Source organism: Salvia splendens, chromosome 15, assembly GCF_004379255.2.
Source record: "Salvia splendens isolate huo1 chromosome 15, SspV2, whole genome shotgun sequence".
In the NCBI taxonomy this organism is placed as follows: Eukaryota; Viridiplantae; Streptophyta; class Magnoliopsida; order Lamiales; family Lamiaceae; genus Salvia; species Salvia splendens.
This window is the reverse complement of record NC_056046.1, coordinates 12,512,321-12,530,154: the sequence shown is the minus strand read 5'-3', so window position 1 is coordinate 12,530,154 and position 17,834 is coordinate 12,512,321. Positions and strand designations below refer to the sequence as shown.

Genomic DNA, 17,834 nt, shown 5'->3' with positions numbered 1-17,834 from the left:
TACTTCAGTATTGTAGTTTATTACTTTATTTACACTTTGAATTTGAATTTGTTTAAACTTTTTGCTATAATGATGTATTTGTTCTTTATTATGATGTTTTTCTTATGTCGAGGCTGAAATATTTTATAGTTCTGTAGTTTAGTTTATTAATTGACATAAACTAAAGTCTCTTTTTTTCATTTGTTTCATTAAGTTTTAACCTTTCAATCTCTTACCAGAAAAAGTATATAGTAGATTATTAATCTTACTTTGATATATTTTCCATTTGTCAATCATCTATCAATAGTCAATAGATCTGCGAAATGAACTAAATCTGTTACCCAATGAAGTATTTCAGGCTAATAATGAACAATAGTAAAAGCCGTAGAACTTTATTCTCAATTGCTCAAAACAGATGTATGTCTATTCCAAAACTTGAGCTCCTAAAATTATTATTTCTTTAAATATCCTGCTATCATTTTCTCAATATCGATTACACTGTGTTTGCTTTCCTCCTCGTAGTATGCTGCTATATCGATTTTGTTGTTGAAGCTTTCATGGCTGTTTTCTACTAACATCAACGCTGAACAATGCTTGGCTTTCAAGCTCTGAAGTATACCCGAACTTGACTTTTTCAGGCCACAATTCCAATAACCTTCGCGCTCACCCTTCTATGTTTCCATGTAGACGTCACCACGGTTCGGGAACCGGCGGTTCACGGTTCGGAACCGCCGGTTCCGGTTCGAGAAATGATGGAACCTGAACCGGCCTGGCCAAGGTTCGGCGGTTCCGGTTCGTGAACCGTGAACCGCCGGTTCGCGTGAACCGCGGAACCGTCGGTGCAAATCCGGTTCCGGGCCTGTTCGGCCGGTTCGGCGGTTCGTTTAATTTTTTTTTTGTAAATTTGTAATTCAAGTAAAAAATGTAAATATATTGCATAAATAAAATTATAATAAAGCGATGTACAAATGCATTTTTATTGATACAAATTACAACTTCAAAATTACAAATTTAAAATTACAAATTACAACTTAAAATTTACAAATTACAACGTAAAAATTAGAAATTACAACTTCAAAATTATAAATTACAAAAGACTTAAAGTCTTGATTACAATTTACAAAATTACATATTCGAAACAAAGGGGAGAAAAAAGAAATAAAGGAAAAGGACTTGAGCTCAACTTAAATTTAAACTTAAATTTAAAATTTAAGTTGAAATTTAAGTTGAGATGCCTACGTATCCTCAATGCTCAATTACATTTTGGAATCAAAGTCCACGTAGTTCTCTTACCTTGCTTACCTATTTGACTTTGATCTTGGGCAATTCCCTTGCCCCGATCACCACCACGCCGAGATGAAGACATAATATAAATATTTATGGAAATTTAAAGTCGTGAAGATGATAACGTGAACAACGTGAGAGTAAAGTATGAGCGCAAATAACGTAAACAACTTGAGAGAATGAGGATGGAGAATAGAGAAATTGAGATTGAGAGAGAAATTCTTATTAACACAAGAATGGGGTGAGTAGAAATGAAGAGGAGGGGGGGGTATTTATAGGGGAAAATTGTGATTAATTTTTTTTTTGAAAAAACGGCCATTTTAAAAATTCAAATTTTTGAAATTACCGTTGGAACCGCCGGTTTTCCGCCGGAACCGACGGTTTTTCGGCCGAAACCGGCGGTTTCTGTCAACGGCTTCTGACCAAACCGGGGGCCGGGGGAGCGGTTTCTAAAAAGGCTAGGAAGTAGGCCTGAAAAGGTGTCGGGAGGTGTCGGGAACCGCCGAACCGGCGGTTCGGAACCGGCGAGACCGGCGGTTCGGAACCGCCGGTTACGGTTCTTCAATTTTTGTGAACCTAAACCGGCCCGGCGGTTCGGGCGGTTCCAGTCCCGGTTCGAACATCCGCCGACGGTTCCGGTTCCGGTTCGGAACCGCCGGTGACGGTTCCGGGCCGGTTCGTACTGGCCGGTTCGGTTTGGAGACCTATATTTCCATGTGGCGCATTAGAAATACTCCACAATCATAAACATTGTCAGATGTCCTCCGTGGCATTTTCAACCTTTGTATTTTGGCATTGGACACTGTCTTAAACTGTTAATTTTATCAAGTAAATTAGATGAAGAATTATAATTGTAATGAACTAAATAATGCACTTATTGAAGTTATAACCTTAAGTAATGAAGTAATATGAACTGAACTGTGTTGTATGTGTTGTATGCATAGTTTGCGAAGAACTATAATTGTAATAAACTAAATAACAAACTCGATAAAGTTATAACCACATGTAATGAAGTAATATGAACTAAATTGTGTTTATGTATAAGTGTGCAGTTGAACTTGAACCTGTATTGACTAAATAACCTAATTGATGAAGTTATAATCTTATTTAATAAGGTAGTGAACTGAAGTAATAACCCACTTGAAGTTTGATGAAGTAAAAAACTATTGTGATGAAGTGATATACGTGTTGAATGAAGTAAATGCACGTACGAATGAAGTAGTGATCACTCTTCCTCATCTGCTCTTGAATCCTTTATGGCATTGGTTTATAAACTTCATCTCGTAAATGATTTAGTTTATTTCGTCCATTCATTACTTTGAGTCAACATAAAACAAGACAAGAACTATTGATAAATGATTGTCTAACAGAATATTTATCACGATAATCTTAATCATATGCTATATATTTTGTTTGGTAAGAGATTGAAAGGTTAACAAATAATAAAATAAAATGCAAAAAAATACTTCATTAGTAGAGTTATTATGTGCTTTTGAAATGAGATTTTATTTTACCTCAAAAAATTTAAACGACAACAAACTATACGAATACATCATAATAAATACTGAGGATGCAGAAATACCTAAATAATGCTGGCACATATAGTTATCTTTAAATGAATAGGTTCAGCATTAACATATGAATATATCATAATAAAGATGAAGTACTTCATAGTGTTTTCATAATAAAGATGAAGTACTTCATTGTTAAAACACTTCATACAGTCTATTCACTTTAAAGTTTGCAAAAAGTTTAAACAGATTCAAATTCAAAGTAGAATGAAGTAATAAAGTACCGAAATGAAGTAGTTAACTACTGGAATGAAGTATCAAACCTATTCGAATGAAGTAATAAATTAAAAACAAATAAATGTATCACAACGTTTTCAGAAAATCAAAATGCTAACAAAAGAATATCAATAAAACATCTTTTCACTTATATTTGCTTCTTCTTCTCATCTGTTTTGTCGCAATTCCTTAAATCATGCCGACCAACCATGTGGCATTTGGCACATCTGCGACCAAGCTTGGACATATACTTTATTTGGCAAATAAAACAAGACACTGGTATAAAACATAAAAACTAACTGTTGTTAGTCAAAAATCATAACTAACACAAACCATTCCAGTATGTAATAAATTGAAAATAAATAGATATTTACTTCATTCCAGTAGGATTTTACTTCATTAAAAAATATTATTACTTCAGTGGATTACAGTTTTACTTCATTCCAGTATTTGATCAAACAAATGCTATATACATTCGAAAAACCAAGTTTCCATGCGTTTTCACTGTCTATGAATTAATTAATAATGATCAGTTTAAAATTAGACCATTTGCTGGTTGAGCAAGCATATTCAAATCCCTTAGTCGAGTCGACATGATCATCAAGCATAATAGATTCATTTTTACAAGAGCAAGCTTCCCAAAACAGTAGTCACGTCAGAAACCAAAAGCAAAGCTCACAAAGTGATGGAGCAAGAAACATGATTGATAGGCCATATCATTATCTTCACTCTCTGTGTCCACTTCATCTTCACTAAAATCATAAACTTTAGACTTAATATTCAGCCATTTTTCATTATACTGAGGGCCAGAACGACTGACATAAATAACAAAAACACTCACAACTTAATCATCAAACCTCTACATTCTTTGAAACATTTCTACAAACACATCAAAGGCACAACTCCAAGCAACCATCTCTTACCTCAGACTGCTTTCCTCTTCTACTATGTCTCTTCATGCTCGAATCACAATAGAAACCCCACAGATACTGCATCGAATTTAATCACAATCGAATCATTTTTGAATCGTCATCGGATTTGAACTTGTCGGCTGTAGATATCGATCTCGACGGTTGTAGATGTTGAACTCGGCAACTCGAGATGCTGAATCGTTAGTGAAATTGATTTCAACTGATGAAATCGATTGGAGTGAGATGAATCGGCTAGAGATTTGGAGATTACTGAGATGAAGATGTTGAACCGATTTCAACTGTCATGAAGATGTTGAATCGATTACTGAGATGAAGATGCTGAATCGATTTCAGTTGATGATGAATCGATTGGAGTGAGATGAATCGATTTGGAGATTTGGAGAAGCAGGAGCAGCGCAGGAGCAGAGGCGGGAATGTGAAATGAGTAAAATTTTAGGATGGGTTTAACCCTAAAATTTTTACCTCCAATGCGAAATGACATAAATACCTCGCGTTGAAGTAAATTATGTATGTAATGAACTACGAAAAATAACCCTTAATTATCTAATCTAATCCGTCAAATTTAAGATCTAATGACCCAAATTTGGTCTCTAGTTCGATCTTTAAGACTGGATTTATGAATAATGAGACTATGTGTGTATATAGCTAAATATTTTATCTTTATTACAAGGACTTTTGCAATCCTAGCTATTTCAAAGTTACAATTATCTCAAAGTATCTAAGTCCATCTTAATAAACAATTATAGATGTTCTATTTATACTACATATCTATCTAATGTTGAAGTGTACTGCCATAATTATGATTTAGTATCGTGATTATTGTATTGTAGTAATATGTAGCAGCCTCCTTGATTGTGCTGCGATTTTTTATTTCGAGATTTATATTGCGGGTTTTGATCCCATGTGTTCAAATTGCATGAAAACGTAAAATTTAATACTAGAAATTTATGTCTTTTTGACTCTTCCCTCGAAAATTAGATTAATATGAACAATATTTTGACTTGCTGGGCCTTTACCAATTTTGACTTACTGGGCCGTTAACAATTTTGACTTATTGGGCCGTTACCAATTTTAACTCAGAAAAATATGCGCCCGAATAGAGAATCATCAAGCACCTATGTATTTATGAGGGAAAGACAGTGCATATGTGATTTGACACGGGAGCATAAAATAGCATGGATTGCAATGTTTTGAAAATAAAATCAGTAACCGAATCGACAAAACTATTGATTTATGGTTCACTGGTCAAATCGGTATATTGTATTCCCCTTCCCAGCCTAAGTGAGATGTTTTCCTTTTTGGTAAAAAAACAATAAATTATAAAAAGAATCATGTAAACAAATCAATTTATCACTCATTTAAGGATTACAAGTATTAATGACCAACTCCTTTATATATAAATTATCAATTGACGAATATTTTAACAGAAAAATGTAGGACTAGGACCATTTCTTTTCCAAGAGAGAAAATTAAGCACCTAATCCAAGAAAATGTTATACTAAGAAAATACCGTGTTCTTATCAATGTGAATAAATCATAAGCAAACCTATTAATGATTTAAAAAGAACAGCTCAAGGGAGATTGTGAGCATGCTTGTACCAAAATTATTCAATTAGAATGCAACAAATTGCAAAACGTTTTGCATAATGCAACAAATAAAACGAAAATCAAGGTGAGCTATATATGGCGCTTTATGTATTGTTTGTTTGTACATATTTTACAGCAAGAGTTAGAAGTGTATGACACTTCACTTCATTATTCTTAGTTTTGTGATTTGGTTTATTGCGTGCAAAGAATCTTCCTTTACTCAAGTAACATTTAGTCTAAGTTTACGTGCGACTTTGGGTTGTGAAAAAGGTTCCACAAAAAAGGCATTCTAGCTTTTCTACTTTTCAACTACTCCATCTCCATCCACCTTTTGCAATTCATACAAATAATCCATGATCCACTGAAATTAATTATTTTAGAAAAAGCAAATACATATGCGATAATCCAGGTCAAACAATTAATAAGATCCTTTTGTTAGGTATTTATTGTTACATATGATATCACTACTAGAAAATTGGCTTGTATTGGCACTTAAAATTGTCACTAGAAAATTACTGTGCTGACACTTCATCTATAATGGCACTTGATGCAAGTGCAGCACCGGGTACCTGTAGTAAGAGGTAATGTGTAGATAGTATATCTATGATGACACTTTTTATGTTGAAGTGCAGTAACAATATATTATAAAGTGCAGTGAAAAGCTAGTGTGTAGATAGTACATCTATGCTGGCACTTTTTATAAAGTGTGATAAAAAAAATGTAGTGAGAAGCAATTTTTCTAGTAGTGTATGTTCTTTTATTAAACGGAGAACTGCATGCAATGAAATGATTAAAATATGTTCTAGCTAGTTGTCGACAGCCCACAATAGATAGGGTGGGGCTTCAGCCCTTAATAAATTCATTTTTTAATATTTTTCTTTAATAAATTTTTATAATTTATTTTTATTTTATACATATAATTATAGTAACGCCCTTATTAATTGTATAAATTACCTAAAAAATATTTTAAATAATATTTTGAAAATTTTACCCATACTAATGTTCATTTCTGCATCCGCCGGTAGCATCAGTAGACATACACTTAGGGGATATAGATTCTAGAGGTTACACTTTAGATGATAATAAAGTGTTTTATTCAGTCATATACTAATAGGAATGTGAGTGTATGTTTATCATTGTGTAACAAAGAGTACACTTTTGTGGCGCAAATGACTATGTTCAGCATCGATCAAATGGAGCATAGAGAACGCAGCCATAATAATTGAGAGCTTTTAGCAATATATTTATATATGAAAAGATAAATTTTATCTTAAAATAATTGGACAGTTCAATTCACACTCAGGACCAAAATTCAAGGTTAATTATAAGGTCAAAAAGTTTTAGTAACAACTACTGTTTTCGATGCATTAGGTCAAAAACTTTTGATGATAGGGAAATGTAATATTCCTAATCATTAATTATTGATTTTGTTTCCTCCCATTAATTATATAATATGATGCGGTCGGAGATTGATGTTTTCGTTTACAATGTTCTTACAAAAATCATTGTAAGACAATGTAATAATCAAAATCATATAATATGTATGTAAACCAACTAGTAAGATCAAGGTAGTCGGGACAATAGTACTATAGTGTTAAGATGATGATCATGGGTGCATCAGTGCATGGTAGAAATTAGCAAAGAAAACACAAAATAACAAATTCATATGATGAAGTGCATTTTTTCAAAGACAAGTTTTTAGTATATAGTTCACCCAATATAGCTTTACGTGTCTAAAAAAGGCATGGATTGAAACAAATAAATCTTTCCACGATTTAGTTGAGATAGTAATATACTACATATAGTTTGATATATTTACTTAACGGGAAAATTGTCATTCAAATCATAACTTATGTAGTTTGATATATTTACTTAACGGGAAAATTGTCATTCAAATCATAACTTTTGATTGACTTCTGATCTATCCCATAACTTATAAAATTAGCTCATTAAGTCATAACTTTTGCACATTTCTCAATTGTCCCATACAACTAAAATTTTTATGAAATTTGTCATGATTTTTGGTTAACTTTTTGATAAATTTAGCATCACTCCATATTAAGATGGTCAATTTTAGATGATTATTATGTAATTGGTGGAGATATAATGATGAAAAGTACGAAAATCACAACAAATTTCATAAAATTTTTACTTGTATGGGACAATTGAGATATGTACAAAAGTTGTGATTTAATCAGCTACTTTTATAAGTTATGTGATGAACCAAAAGTTAACCAAAAATTATGATTTAGATGATAATTTTTCTTCATTTAACTAGGACAAGGTTCAAAACCAACTGAACTAAATTTGAAATTTAGGATTAACTTCATATTATATGATTAACCTTTTCTTTCTTGTTTTCTCTACTAATAATAGTCTAATATAAGCTTAACCTTTGGCATAAAAAGTCAAACTAAGTATTGAATTCTTGCTGGGAAATGGCCCCATCTTTTGGAAAAGGAAATTGCAAAATCTTAAGATAATTAATGTAAATATAGCTAGATCTATAATAATTCATCAGAATATTATATCATACTACTATAATTCAACAACATGTATATATATGGGTCCATATCGTTACTGGACACGACCCCTCTGTATAGACTTTTGTTTTGCTTGAAACAAGCCTTTAACAAAAAGCTTCAACCCACCCCTTAATTATTTCTGTTCTTTTTTAAAAGCTGATTGATATACAATTGTTCTGATTGAAAAAAGGAATTCATAAGTACTAAGTTGCGTTCATGTTTTATGCTCGTGGTTGGTTGGAAAAAATCTGAAATCTTATTTAAAAACATTGAGCTAGACAATAACAAGGAATATAGTACTACTACTAATTACTGTTCTATATTTGTTCATAAAATATTAAATACCACATCTGACTATTTTGAGTCTTGAGTTTCACCTTTACAAATGTGTCATAATACCAATCGCATTAATTCTATAGTCATTCGGTTGACTGGAATTGAATCTTTATTGACTCATACAAATACTAATTGATAAATAGTTTACAAAAGTAGGTTGATTGTGCAATTATAAGTGGTCACGGATGAGTCATTAGTTTTTGAATGCATGAACTTTGAGGATTACAGTGTATGAGCGTGACGTCGAATCGTTGAACATTACACACTAGCTTTTATATGTGGAGTAATCATGCTCATTTTTAACGATTAATTACCTTTATAATAATATTCCATGGTTTTAGATTACAAATTTTCTTTTCTGTCGAAGGCCTTGTATGTCTAGACGAGAATTAGGCCGATTCTTGTAGTAAATCAGTTCCTAGTTTTGTTCTTTCTCATTGGGAACATTTAAAGTGTGTAAATTATAAGTTTAAATAGTAAAAATATATGTATAGAAGTAATACTATAAAATTAGATTTGTCTGAAACAATTTACATATAACATAAATATATAGTAGTAATTTTTTGCCAGAAATATAACGTAACAATTGCGAGATCTTTCTTCTAATATTTTTTAAAAAATTATAGTTTTTATAGCACCAAGATCCGTAAAGATGGAAATACATCTAAATTTATGGAGTACTATATTTAATTAATGAAAACTTTATAATTAATTTATATTTTGAAATATTAATGGGGATTTGATAATTATTTTAAGTTACTTAGTATATTTGTCTTAATTAATGGAAAAAAAATACGAATTCACTTTTATTTGTCATATACTAGGAGTACTATTTAATAATATCAAATATAAATAGAAATATACTTTGGTATTTCATTTTTTTCTGTAACACAATACATTTCGATATTAATTACCAATATAACATAATCATAATATCATAATTATTTTGGTTTTGTACCAAGCTAGGATTGTGAATGAATGAGTATTTAGTCTATTTCAAATCATGGTGATTCATTACCGAAAGAATCATAGCAATCAAAAGAATGAGAAAGAACAGAAGAATTGTTATTCCACTCTACTATTACAATCACCTTCTTAGAGAATAAGTAGTGATGGAGCAAATTGCTGTAATTTATGTTATGTGTAAAAGCTGTCCACTGCTTAGCTTTTATGACTTTGTTTGTCCTTTTTTACACACCCTCTCTCTATCTCTCTCTCTCTCTCCCCTTTCCCAACCCCTTTATTTATCACTCCCCTCTCTTCCACTCTTCATCCTCACACTACTACTGCAATTCACACACTTCTCTCTATCCTCATATCATTCCCTCTTCTGCAAATTAGTGAAAACCCTAATTCTCATCCAAGATAGGAAGCTTACTTTTGAGGGGAATGTTGTTTGGCTCGAGGCCCATAACAAGATCTATCCCCACACATATGCATCTTTATGCATACGTTTTTATCGGTTATTACTATATCGGTATCTCGGATCGTATGTTAGGCGTCGGACCAGGCTTCATTCCCCCCAATTTCTAGCTTCCTTGCAATTGTAATCCACCCTTGTCGCCGGCCGGCTATACTGGTATTAGTATTTTTTTTAATTAGGGGTGTGCGTTTGTGTTGCATTTATTTATTTTTGTTGGGGTTTGAAATTGGTTTGAGGTTGTTTGGCACGCAAGAGCAGATTGGAGTGATGATTATGAAAGTTGACTTGAGCTTTCAAACAAGAAAAGTACACCCTGCACCCCTACTGCTACTAATGTATTATTTCTTCATCATTAGCATTTTCTTTCTATCTTCTTCATCTTTTCTAACAATTGTTTCTTAACTTTTTCCGTGTCGGTTTTCCAATGTGTGTGAACTCCATCAGATCTCCTTTTTTACCATACCATTTTTCTACCTCATATACCAACTTCGAAATTAATCATTGCCCATTTATCGCAGGTTGCTCATGTCTCATTTCTGTTACCTTTATTTTCTCACACTTGATTTAGGGTTTCGTGCTCGTTTCGCTGCTAAAATTAGCAATCTTCTATAGCTGCCAAATTAAAGTCTTTGAATTTGTGAGAGCCCACCTTTTCTTTCTCTCATAATAGAGTTTGAGTTTTCAACTAAGATTCCAGATATATTTAGGCCAAGATTTTCTAATAGTACTTCATCAAATTTCGTGGTACCTTTCCATAAATTAGAACATTAATTAATTCACAATTTTCACAATGCTAGTGTTTCATGTGTGTGTGAAGGTGATGAATGATTTAGGAAAAACATGTATGAATGATTCTTAGCGTGTTGATGAGCATAATTTCTATTTACTGATGTGATAACCTTGCCATCTCAAATCACTGTCATTCATGAATAGGAAGAAAAAAAAATTATCCTTTATTATAGTACGTGTAAGGGTATAGGTATTCTTTTCAAAATATATAAACAAGGAAAAAAGAAAGAAAAAACAACTTGATATGATTTGAATGATAAGAATTGATGGGATTTTTCAAAAAAGTAGGTCAGGAGGGTAGAGTTTACTTGAACAATTGTCCAGTGGGATATAGAAATCAAGAATAATAATGTAATTGTATATACTCCATGTGTAAGTTTACATGATATATACTGCTTATTTATACTGTGAAATTCAATTGCATTATGCATGAGTATTTTATTTAACATGAATAGCCCCACACATGTATATTGAAATATGGATTATATGTAGTGTTGTTTTCTAACTTGTAGAATTCTTTATCTTTAATTATGGGCAAATGAATATAAATTTAAAGGCTAAACCCATGATCTTTGGCCTCGGACATTACCACTCTACCGCTTGGCCAACTCACACACACTCTATTGAATTCTTCATCTAATATAAATGGACAGTGGATAACCAGTATTAAGCACATCATATCACAGTTTGGGGTTTGAAGATGCTGTGCAGAGAGAGATGTAAACCAGAATTAATTAGTAGTGATGAATGTGGAAATAGGAATAGTTGTTGGGGAGATTGATAGAGAGGTAGAGGCACAGGAAATGATATGAAAGAAATGATGTGGAAAAGTGAAATAGAAGGCATCTGAGTGTGTTTCAGACAAGAAAGGCTGACAAATTAAACTGGCCTTCTCATTGTGTCATCAATTGCTGAAGCTGATGCTGATGCTTCACCCCTAACATTTAATGCATTCCTCTCCTACAAATTCTCACTATTTTCATTTTTGTTTCTTGCACCTTCTCTACATTTGTTATGCAATTCAACCGCACTATACTCTATAGTCTATACAATCATAAAGATATACTGCAATACTGCATATATATATTACTCCCTCCGTCCCGGCTAAGATGACACATTTTTTGGCCGGCACGAGATTTTAGGAGTTATTGATTAATGTGTTTAATTGGAGTGATAAAGGATGTGTGTAAGTATTAAAATAGAGAGAGAAAGAAAGATACATATTTTAATATGAGTGAGAAAAGTGGTTGAGTGTATTAACTGGAGAGAGAAAACTATCAAAAAAAGAAATGTGTCATCTTAGTTGAGACAAACTAAAAAGGAAAACATGTTATTTTAAATGGGACGGAGGAAGTATATCTCTATGTAGCCCACACACAAACTCACTGACACTGCATATATAGTGAGTAGTAAGTGCGGTGATATCCCCAAATTAAAAAAAAAAAACAAACAAACAAACACTGTAGTGACCAATTTTTTGTCTTTATTAGTGAGAACAGTGGTGATGGGTGGAGGTGTCGGCATAAGTTGTGCAGGTCTTTGCTTCTACTCCCACAATTTCAGCGTCGCCTCTTATTTTTGTAATAAAACTAAACAAGTTACTATATGTGAAAGCATTTCATAAGATTGAAACATGAGACCTAACACTAAAATAATCGAATTGTTGAGATTAAGATTTATGTTCGAATATTCTTACTTTACGGTTTATAGTTATGTGTAATGTGGGGAAGCAAACTATATCCCACTTCAGAGAATGAGTAAGATCGCAAGTATATATATGGACTACCCCAACTTGAGACCTTTTGGGGAGTATCCCAAAGCAAAACCGTGAGAGCTTTGTCCAAAGTGATCAATGTTATACTAATGTGGAGTTCGGGTATGCAACGTCGAACCCCAACATGTAAACTAGTTTAGTTTATAAGGTTTTCTAGGTTAAGTGTATTAGAGGTAATTGCAATTTAAATACAAAATTTTGAATCTTGTTTGCAAATTAAATTAGATCCAATTTTTAATGTATTTCAGTGATGTCTCAATATTGTGTAAGATATTTTTGAGTGGAATGGCGGGATATACAAGACACGTGACTTTGCCATGATGTATGGGCTTCGGAGCCCAAATTCTACCGTTACAGGCCTTTTTCAATCATTTAAAATTTTACTCCCTCCTACCGGCATTAGGAGTCCCGGGTTGACCATTTTCATCCGTCCGGCATTAGAAGTCCCGGTTAGATATTTCCATAAAAAATGAAATAAAAATATTATAAAATAAAACACTAAATAGCACAAGTAAAAACACATCCAAAGAATAAAACAAATAATAACGCAAATGGGTCTCACTCCATTATCACACACTCCAATTATTACACACTCAAATATTTCTTAAAACCCGCACTCAACTGAACCGGGATTCCTAATTCCAGACGGAGGGAGTAACTATTTTTTGTAATGGGATTTATTGATAGTATATTTTAGAAAGAATTTTTTTTTAGAGTACTCCCTTTTCTCATATAGATGTTGATATGTAGTAACGACTTTTCTCGTATTTTTTTAAATAATCAAGAATTATTCTCCATCCAACTCATGATAACTCCAATTGTTTCCCCTTATACTAGCTAGCATTTACATAAGCAATTCTAAAATTAATTTGCTTCAATTATTTGTTCATTTAATTAATCACTTTCTTCCAAAGGAAATTATCGTGCTAAAATATGCCCTGAGCGAGCCGATCACGAAATACAACTTAGTTAGTACTCCAGATTTTGTGGTACGTTAGTGCGAGTGAGTTGGTTTGGGCAGGGTCTGACAAATTTGAAAGCCAACCCATATTATGGTTAAATACAAGGCTGATACATATGATTATCATATGACAAATTATGGTTAAATTGGACTAATTAATTCATCTAGGTAACGTTCGATTGTTATGATTCATTATCATATGATTATCCATCTAGGATTAATTTGTAGGATTCAATCTTATAAACCAAATATGATACATATCCATTGGCAGACCCACATGTAAAGGGGGAAGGGCTTTAGCACCTAATGAATCTAATTTTTCAATAATTTTCTATTATAAAATTTTAAAATTTATTCATACTTTGAGCATATTGGTATATAAAAGCCCATAATAATAATAAAAATTTAAATCACATAAAAATTTATTTTTACATAAAATTTTAAAAATTTAGCCCCTACTCATATTTATTTCTGCGTCTGCCCATGTACATATCCATCCAATCATGTAATCTTGTCAATCAAACAGCTCCTAGTGCATGCACAACCAAAGTTGCACGTTATGCTTTGGATTAATTACTGTTGGTTAAAATATTCTAGATGTTTTTAGATAATATTTTAAAAACCGAATATCAAATTAAAGTTGCAAAATAAGTAAATTTCAAGGATTAGAGAAAATTGTTGCTTTTGAATGTAAAATGAAGTGTGCAGTAGGTTTACAATGCGTGTATAACTGTATATCCTATGTAAAATTCTAATTATATTTTATAAATTTTGATTGAAGTTTAATAAATTGTAATTGCGGATTGATGAATCCTAATTGATTTTAATTAGGATATACACGCATTGTAAATCTAAATGCACACAAATTTTTGCCTTTCTAAGCATTTTTCAACTATAATTGTTTTTTAGAGGATGAACAACTTTACACCTAAAACTCAATTTACTTTGTATGTTTCAAATTTAATTATTATGGAATTATGAATAGGCATTTTGCTCTGTCTCATTCGTTCTCTATGAGCCAAATTTGACTCGAGGAGACTAAAATGCTCTAAAAATATGAAAAATAGGTGATTAATTTTTTTGTGGAAGGTCAACAATGGAAAAATAGTACTATTGATTGTCCATTTTATATCACTGCACCAGACTTTTCCGATTTTTGAGTTGCTCCTTTTGTCTTTCATTCCATTTATTTGAAGATCGAAATATTAATTCTAGTATGTGTATATTTTAATGTGCCTGCAAAATGTTTTTCTAGTCTAGCCGTTATCAAATATTGGAATCCCAATCCTCTCGAGAGTGTCTTCAACTTAAGCACTGCATTTAATATAGTACATGAACAAGATTTATTGCTTTTTCGTTTTCGGCCACGCACTAGAGTCAACTCAACAAATTAATAACACACTTATTATACATCAAAAAACAATTTTTTAATTAATGTAATGTACATACATGGCTTACGTTGCATTGGCCTCGATTAATTTCTCCACTGTCTCCTCACAACTGCACCAATTAATTTGATATAAAAGAAGTTTTAATTAAATACACACTATATAATTTAATTCGGTGATATAATTATAGAACCTCTATGGTACAAGAAGAAATTAGGAATAGTTGAAAAAACTATGACGGATATTCCACACTTGCTTTAGCCCTAATCTCGATCAAACCAAAGCTTTCTTGATTAGGAATGATTTTTAGATACATTTCTCATTTTATTTTTATTTCGAATGTATATGATAGTATAGTATTAGTATATATAAGTTTGATCAAGGGCTTGCATTCCTCCATATTGCCTCGAGCTCCCTAGCAAAGGCCTTCTGCCTTCCTACAACAATGGTGATGTGATCTTCATTTTCGACAACCTTAACGTGCGCTCGAGGGATTCTTGACTGCAGATTGTAGCTGCATTCCACGGGGATGAGTTCGTCGTTTCGGCCATGAAATATAGTGATGTCGCATTTGAGTCGATTCTTCACGTCGTCCAAGTAGGTTTCGATCTTGCCCGCGGTGCCACATATAACGTTGTGCAGCGTATGCCACGCTGCGTTGTGTGTGTGCAGAAAGAAACCTTCCATCAAGTATGTCCTCATTCTGGATCATATGATTCACAACAACATTCATCAAATTAATGAAATGTTATTCATTTTCGTGGTCTCACATGTTTTGCCATAGCTAGTATGATCTATGGTGTTGTAGTATTAAATGAATGGATATATTTGGGAATATCACAATATACCCTAGTTAGGGTATGTTAATGGTCCCTGCCGGAAATATCCTATATGTATGTGTGATCATTCTGAAATAAATGAGCAAGCATGCTACGATGTATTAGTCCTAATTAGTAAAATCCAATTGTAAACTGTAATTATTTTATTTACTTGAATAAACTCTAATCATAATTGATTTTATCACGTTTCGATGGAACCTACAACTTAAAATTAATGTTGCGTGTGGAAATGAAGGAAAATGTTTATAGCAAAAAAAGTAATGGTAGTTTTGACTATTGGCAATAATTGGTTTATAGTGCACCAACGTTAATTAGGTGCGGATTTGATGCAGCAATTAATTAAGGGTTGATGAGAGTGACATGGTAGGAGCAATTGCGCACCTATTTCTGGTGAGAAGTTTGGTGAGAAATTCCCAAATGCGATGGTTCTTGCAAATGACTAGGCAGATCGTCCGGCTAATGTGCTCGTACCAGCACGCCATCGACGCCCCAAACGCGATCACCGGCCACACACGCCTCGGGGCCACCCTCCTCATCATGTACTGCGTCGCTGCCTCGCCTTTCGGCGTCGGGAAATATGGCTGTTAATGTTTTTCCGACCCCATCATAAATCAAATCAGATCAAATCATAAACGTCACATATGTACTAGTACCAATTAGAATCCTAACTAACTATATGCGGTGCAATTAACATTTCATTCATGATTCTAGTGGGTCCTTAATTACTAGTCCCTAATAGTCCAAGATAAAGGACTAATGGCTACTATTTTTGACAAAGACATTTTTTTAAAAAATATCATCAATGCACGCTACGTGTATCATGAAAACGTAGTATGACTAATGGTACGTACAGGTGCGAGCAACGTTAGTGATTTGACCGCAGAAGGGTGCTTGACTGCAAGAGCCAGAGCGAGAATGCATCCTAGCGAATGCGCCACAATGTGGAACGACTTGACCTTGTACGGGTCAAGTACTGAGCGTTGGATCATGTCTAAATGCTCTCTCAATGTGTAGAGCGAATCCGTCGGCTTCGGACTCCGCCCGAAACCGAGCAAATCCACCGCAAACAATCTATACTTAGATTTCGCGGATTTCGAAAAATTCGGGTAGAGCGTCTCCGTCCAAAACGCGGACGACGATATGAAGCCGTGAATGAAGACAACATCTTCCCCCACATTTTCTGCCAACATTTCATTTATTACACACCAAACAATAAAAAGATAAAACATTTTTATGAAGCGAGTTGATAGTACTTTACCTCGGGCTCCGTCAACTTTGACAAAGAGTGTGTCCCTGCATGAAGCAGCGGTCCAAGAAGTGCAAGTTTTGCAATTACAATCCGACCACCTCGGCACGGGATGGGTCTGCTGCCCGCCGACCCTTCCCTGCAGCATCTCAATGACGGTCGAGTTCACAGTGAACGACGACCGGACGCCGGTCCGCTTAGAGGGGCGGATGGCGGTGGAGTTGGAGACGGCCGAGACGAGGGAGGGGCGCGTGTAGAGCGTGTCGGAGATTTCCTCAAGCTGGATCTTGGTGCATGTGAGCCGCAGGATCTTCGACTCCCCGGGAGCCTCAGACACCACGATCTTGCCTCTCCCGGCGATGGACTCCTTTGCCAAGGCGGAACAGTAGCACGCCTTCCATTCCGCCTCGATGAAGAAGTCCGCCACTTTGTAAACGTAGCACAGAATCACATCGACCACATCCAACACACTAAACACTAGGAAACTCACTATATCATTCACCAATTGCCCTCCCATTCTCGCACCACATTTCACCGCCATTATCATCTTCTTCACAACATAAAGAAAAATAAAATGTTGATTGGTAATGTGCAAGAATGGGAGGAGCAAAAAAGGTAAGCAGAAAAGGGAAAGGGGCACTAAATTATAGGCCACAAATGCAAATGTGGAGAGAGTGAGAGAGAGGGACAGGATGGAGAAGAATAAGGGGGTGTTTCTGACACGAAACATAGGTTGCAGATAAATTGAATTCATTAAAATCGGCAAGGGGGAAAAAAGTTGGTGGTGGTTGAACCTCCTTCAAAGAAGATACAAGTTTTTTCTCAAGAATCTAACTTGTGTCTCTCTCTTTCTTTGATCTATATATAACTGCACTACTACAAGTCTACAAGTAAACCATCTTTCTTCAATTTATGACAATGTATGGTGGACCAAAATAGAAACTTGCAAGGGCAATTAATTTTTTTTTCTTTTTACATATGAGA

At 33.8% G+C, this 17,834-nt stretch overlaps 1 protein-coding gene across 1 annotated transcript; it reads right to left on the bottom strand.

Moving 5' to 3' along the window:
* Positions 1-14,834: 14,834 nt before the first annotated feature.
* LOC121767233 (probable lysophospholipase BODYGUARD 1) lies at positions 14,835-17,700 on the bottom strand. Its single transcript, XM_042163459.1, has 4 exons — positions 16,863-17,700; positions 16,456-16,784; positions 15,986-16,185; positions 14,835-15,468 (listed from the first exon to the last, which is right to left on the bottom strand). Exons 1-4 carry the CDS (start codon positions 17,602-17,604, stop codon positions 15,144-15,146), a joined length of 1,596 nt encoding a protein of 531 aa, XP_042019393.1. The 5' UTR covers positions 17,605-17,700; the 3' UTR covers positions 14,835-15,143.
* Between the last annotated feature and the right edge of the window lie 134 nt (positions 17,701-17,834).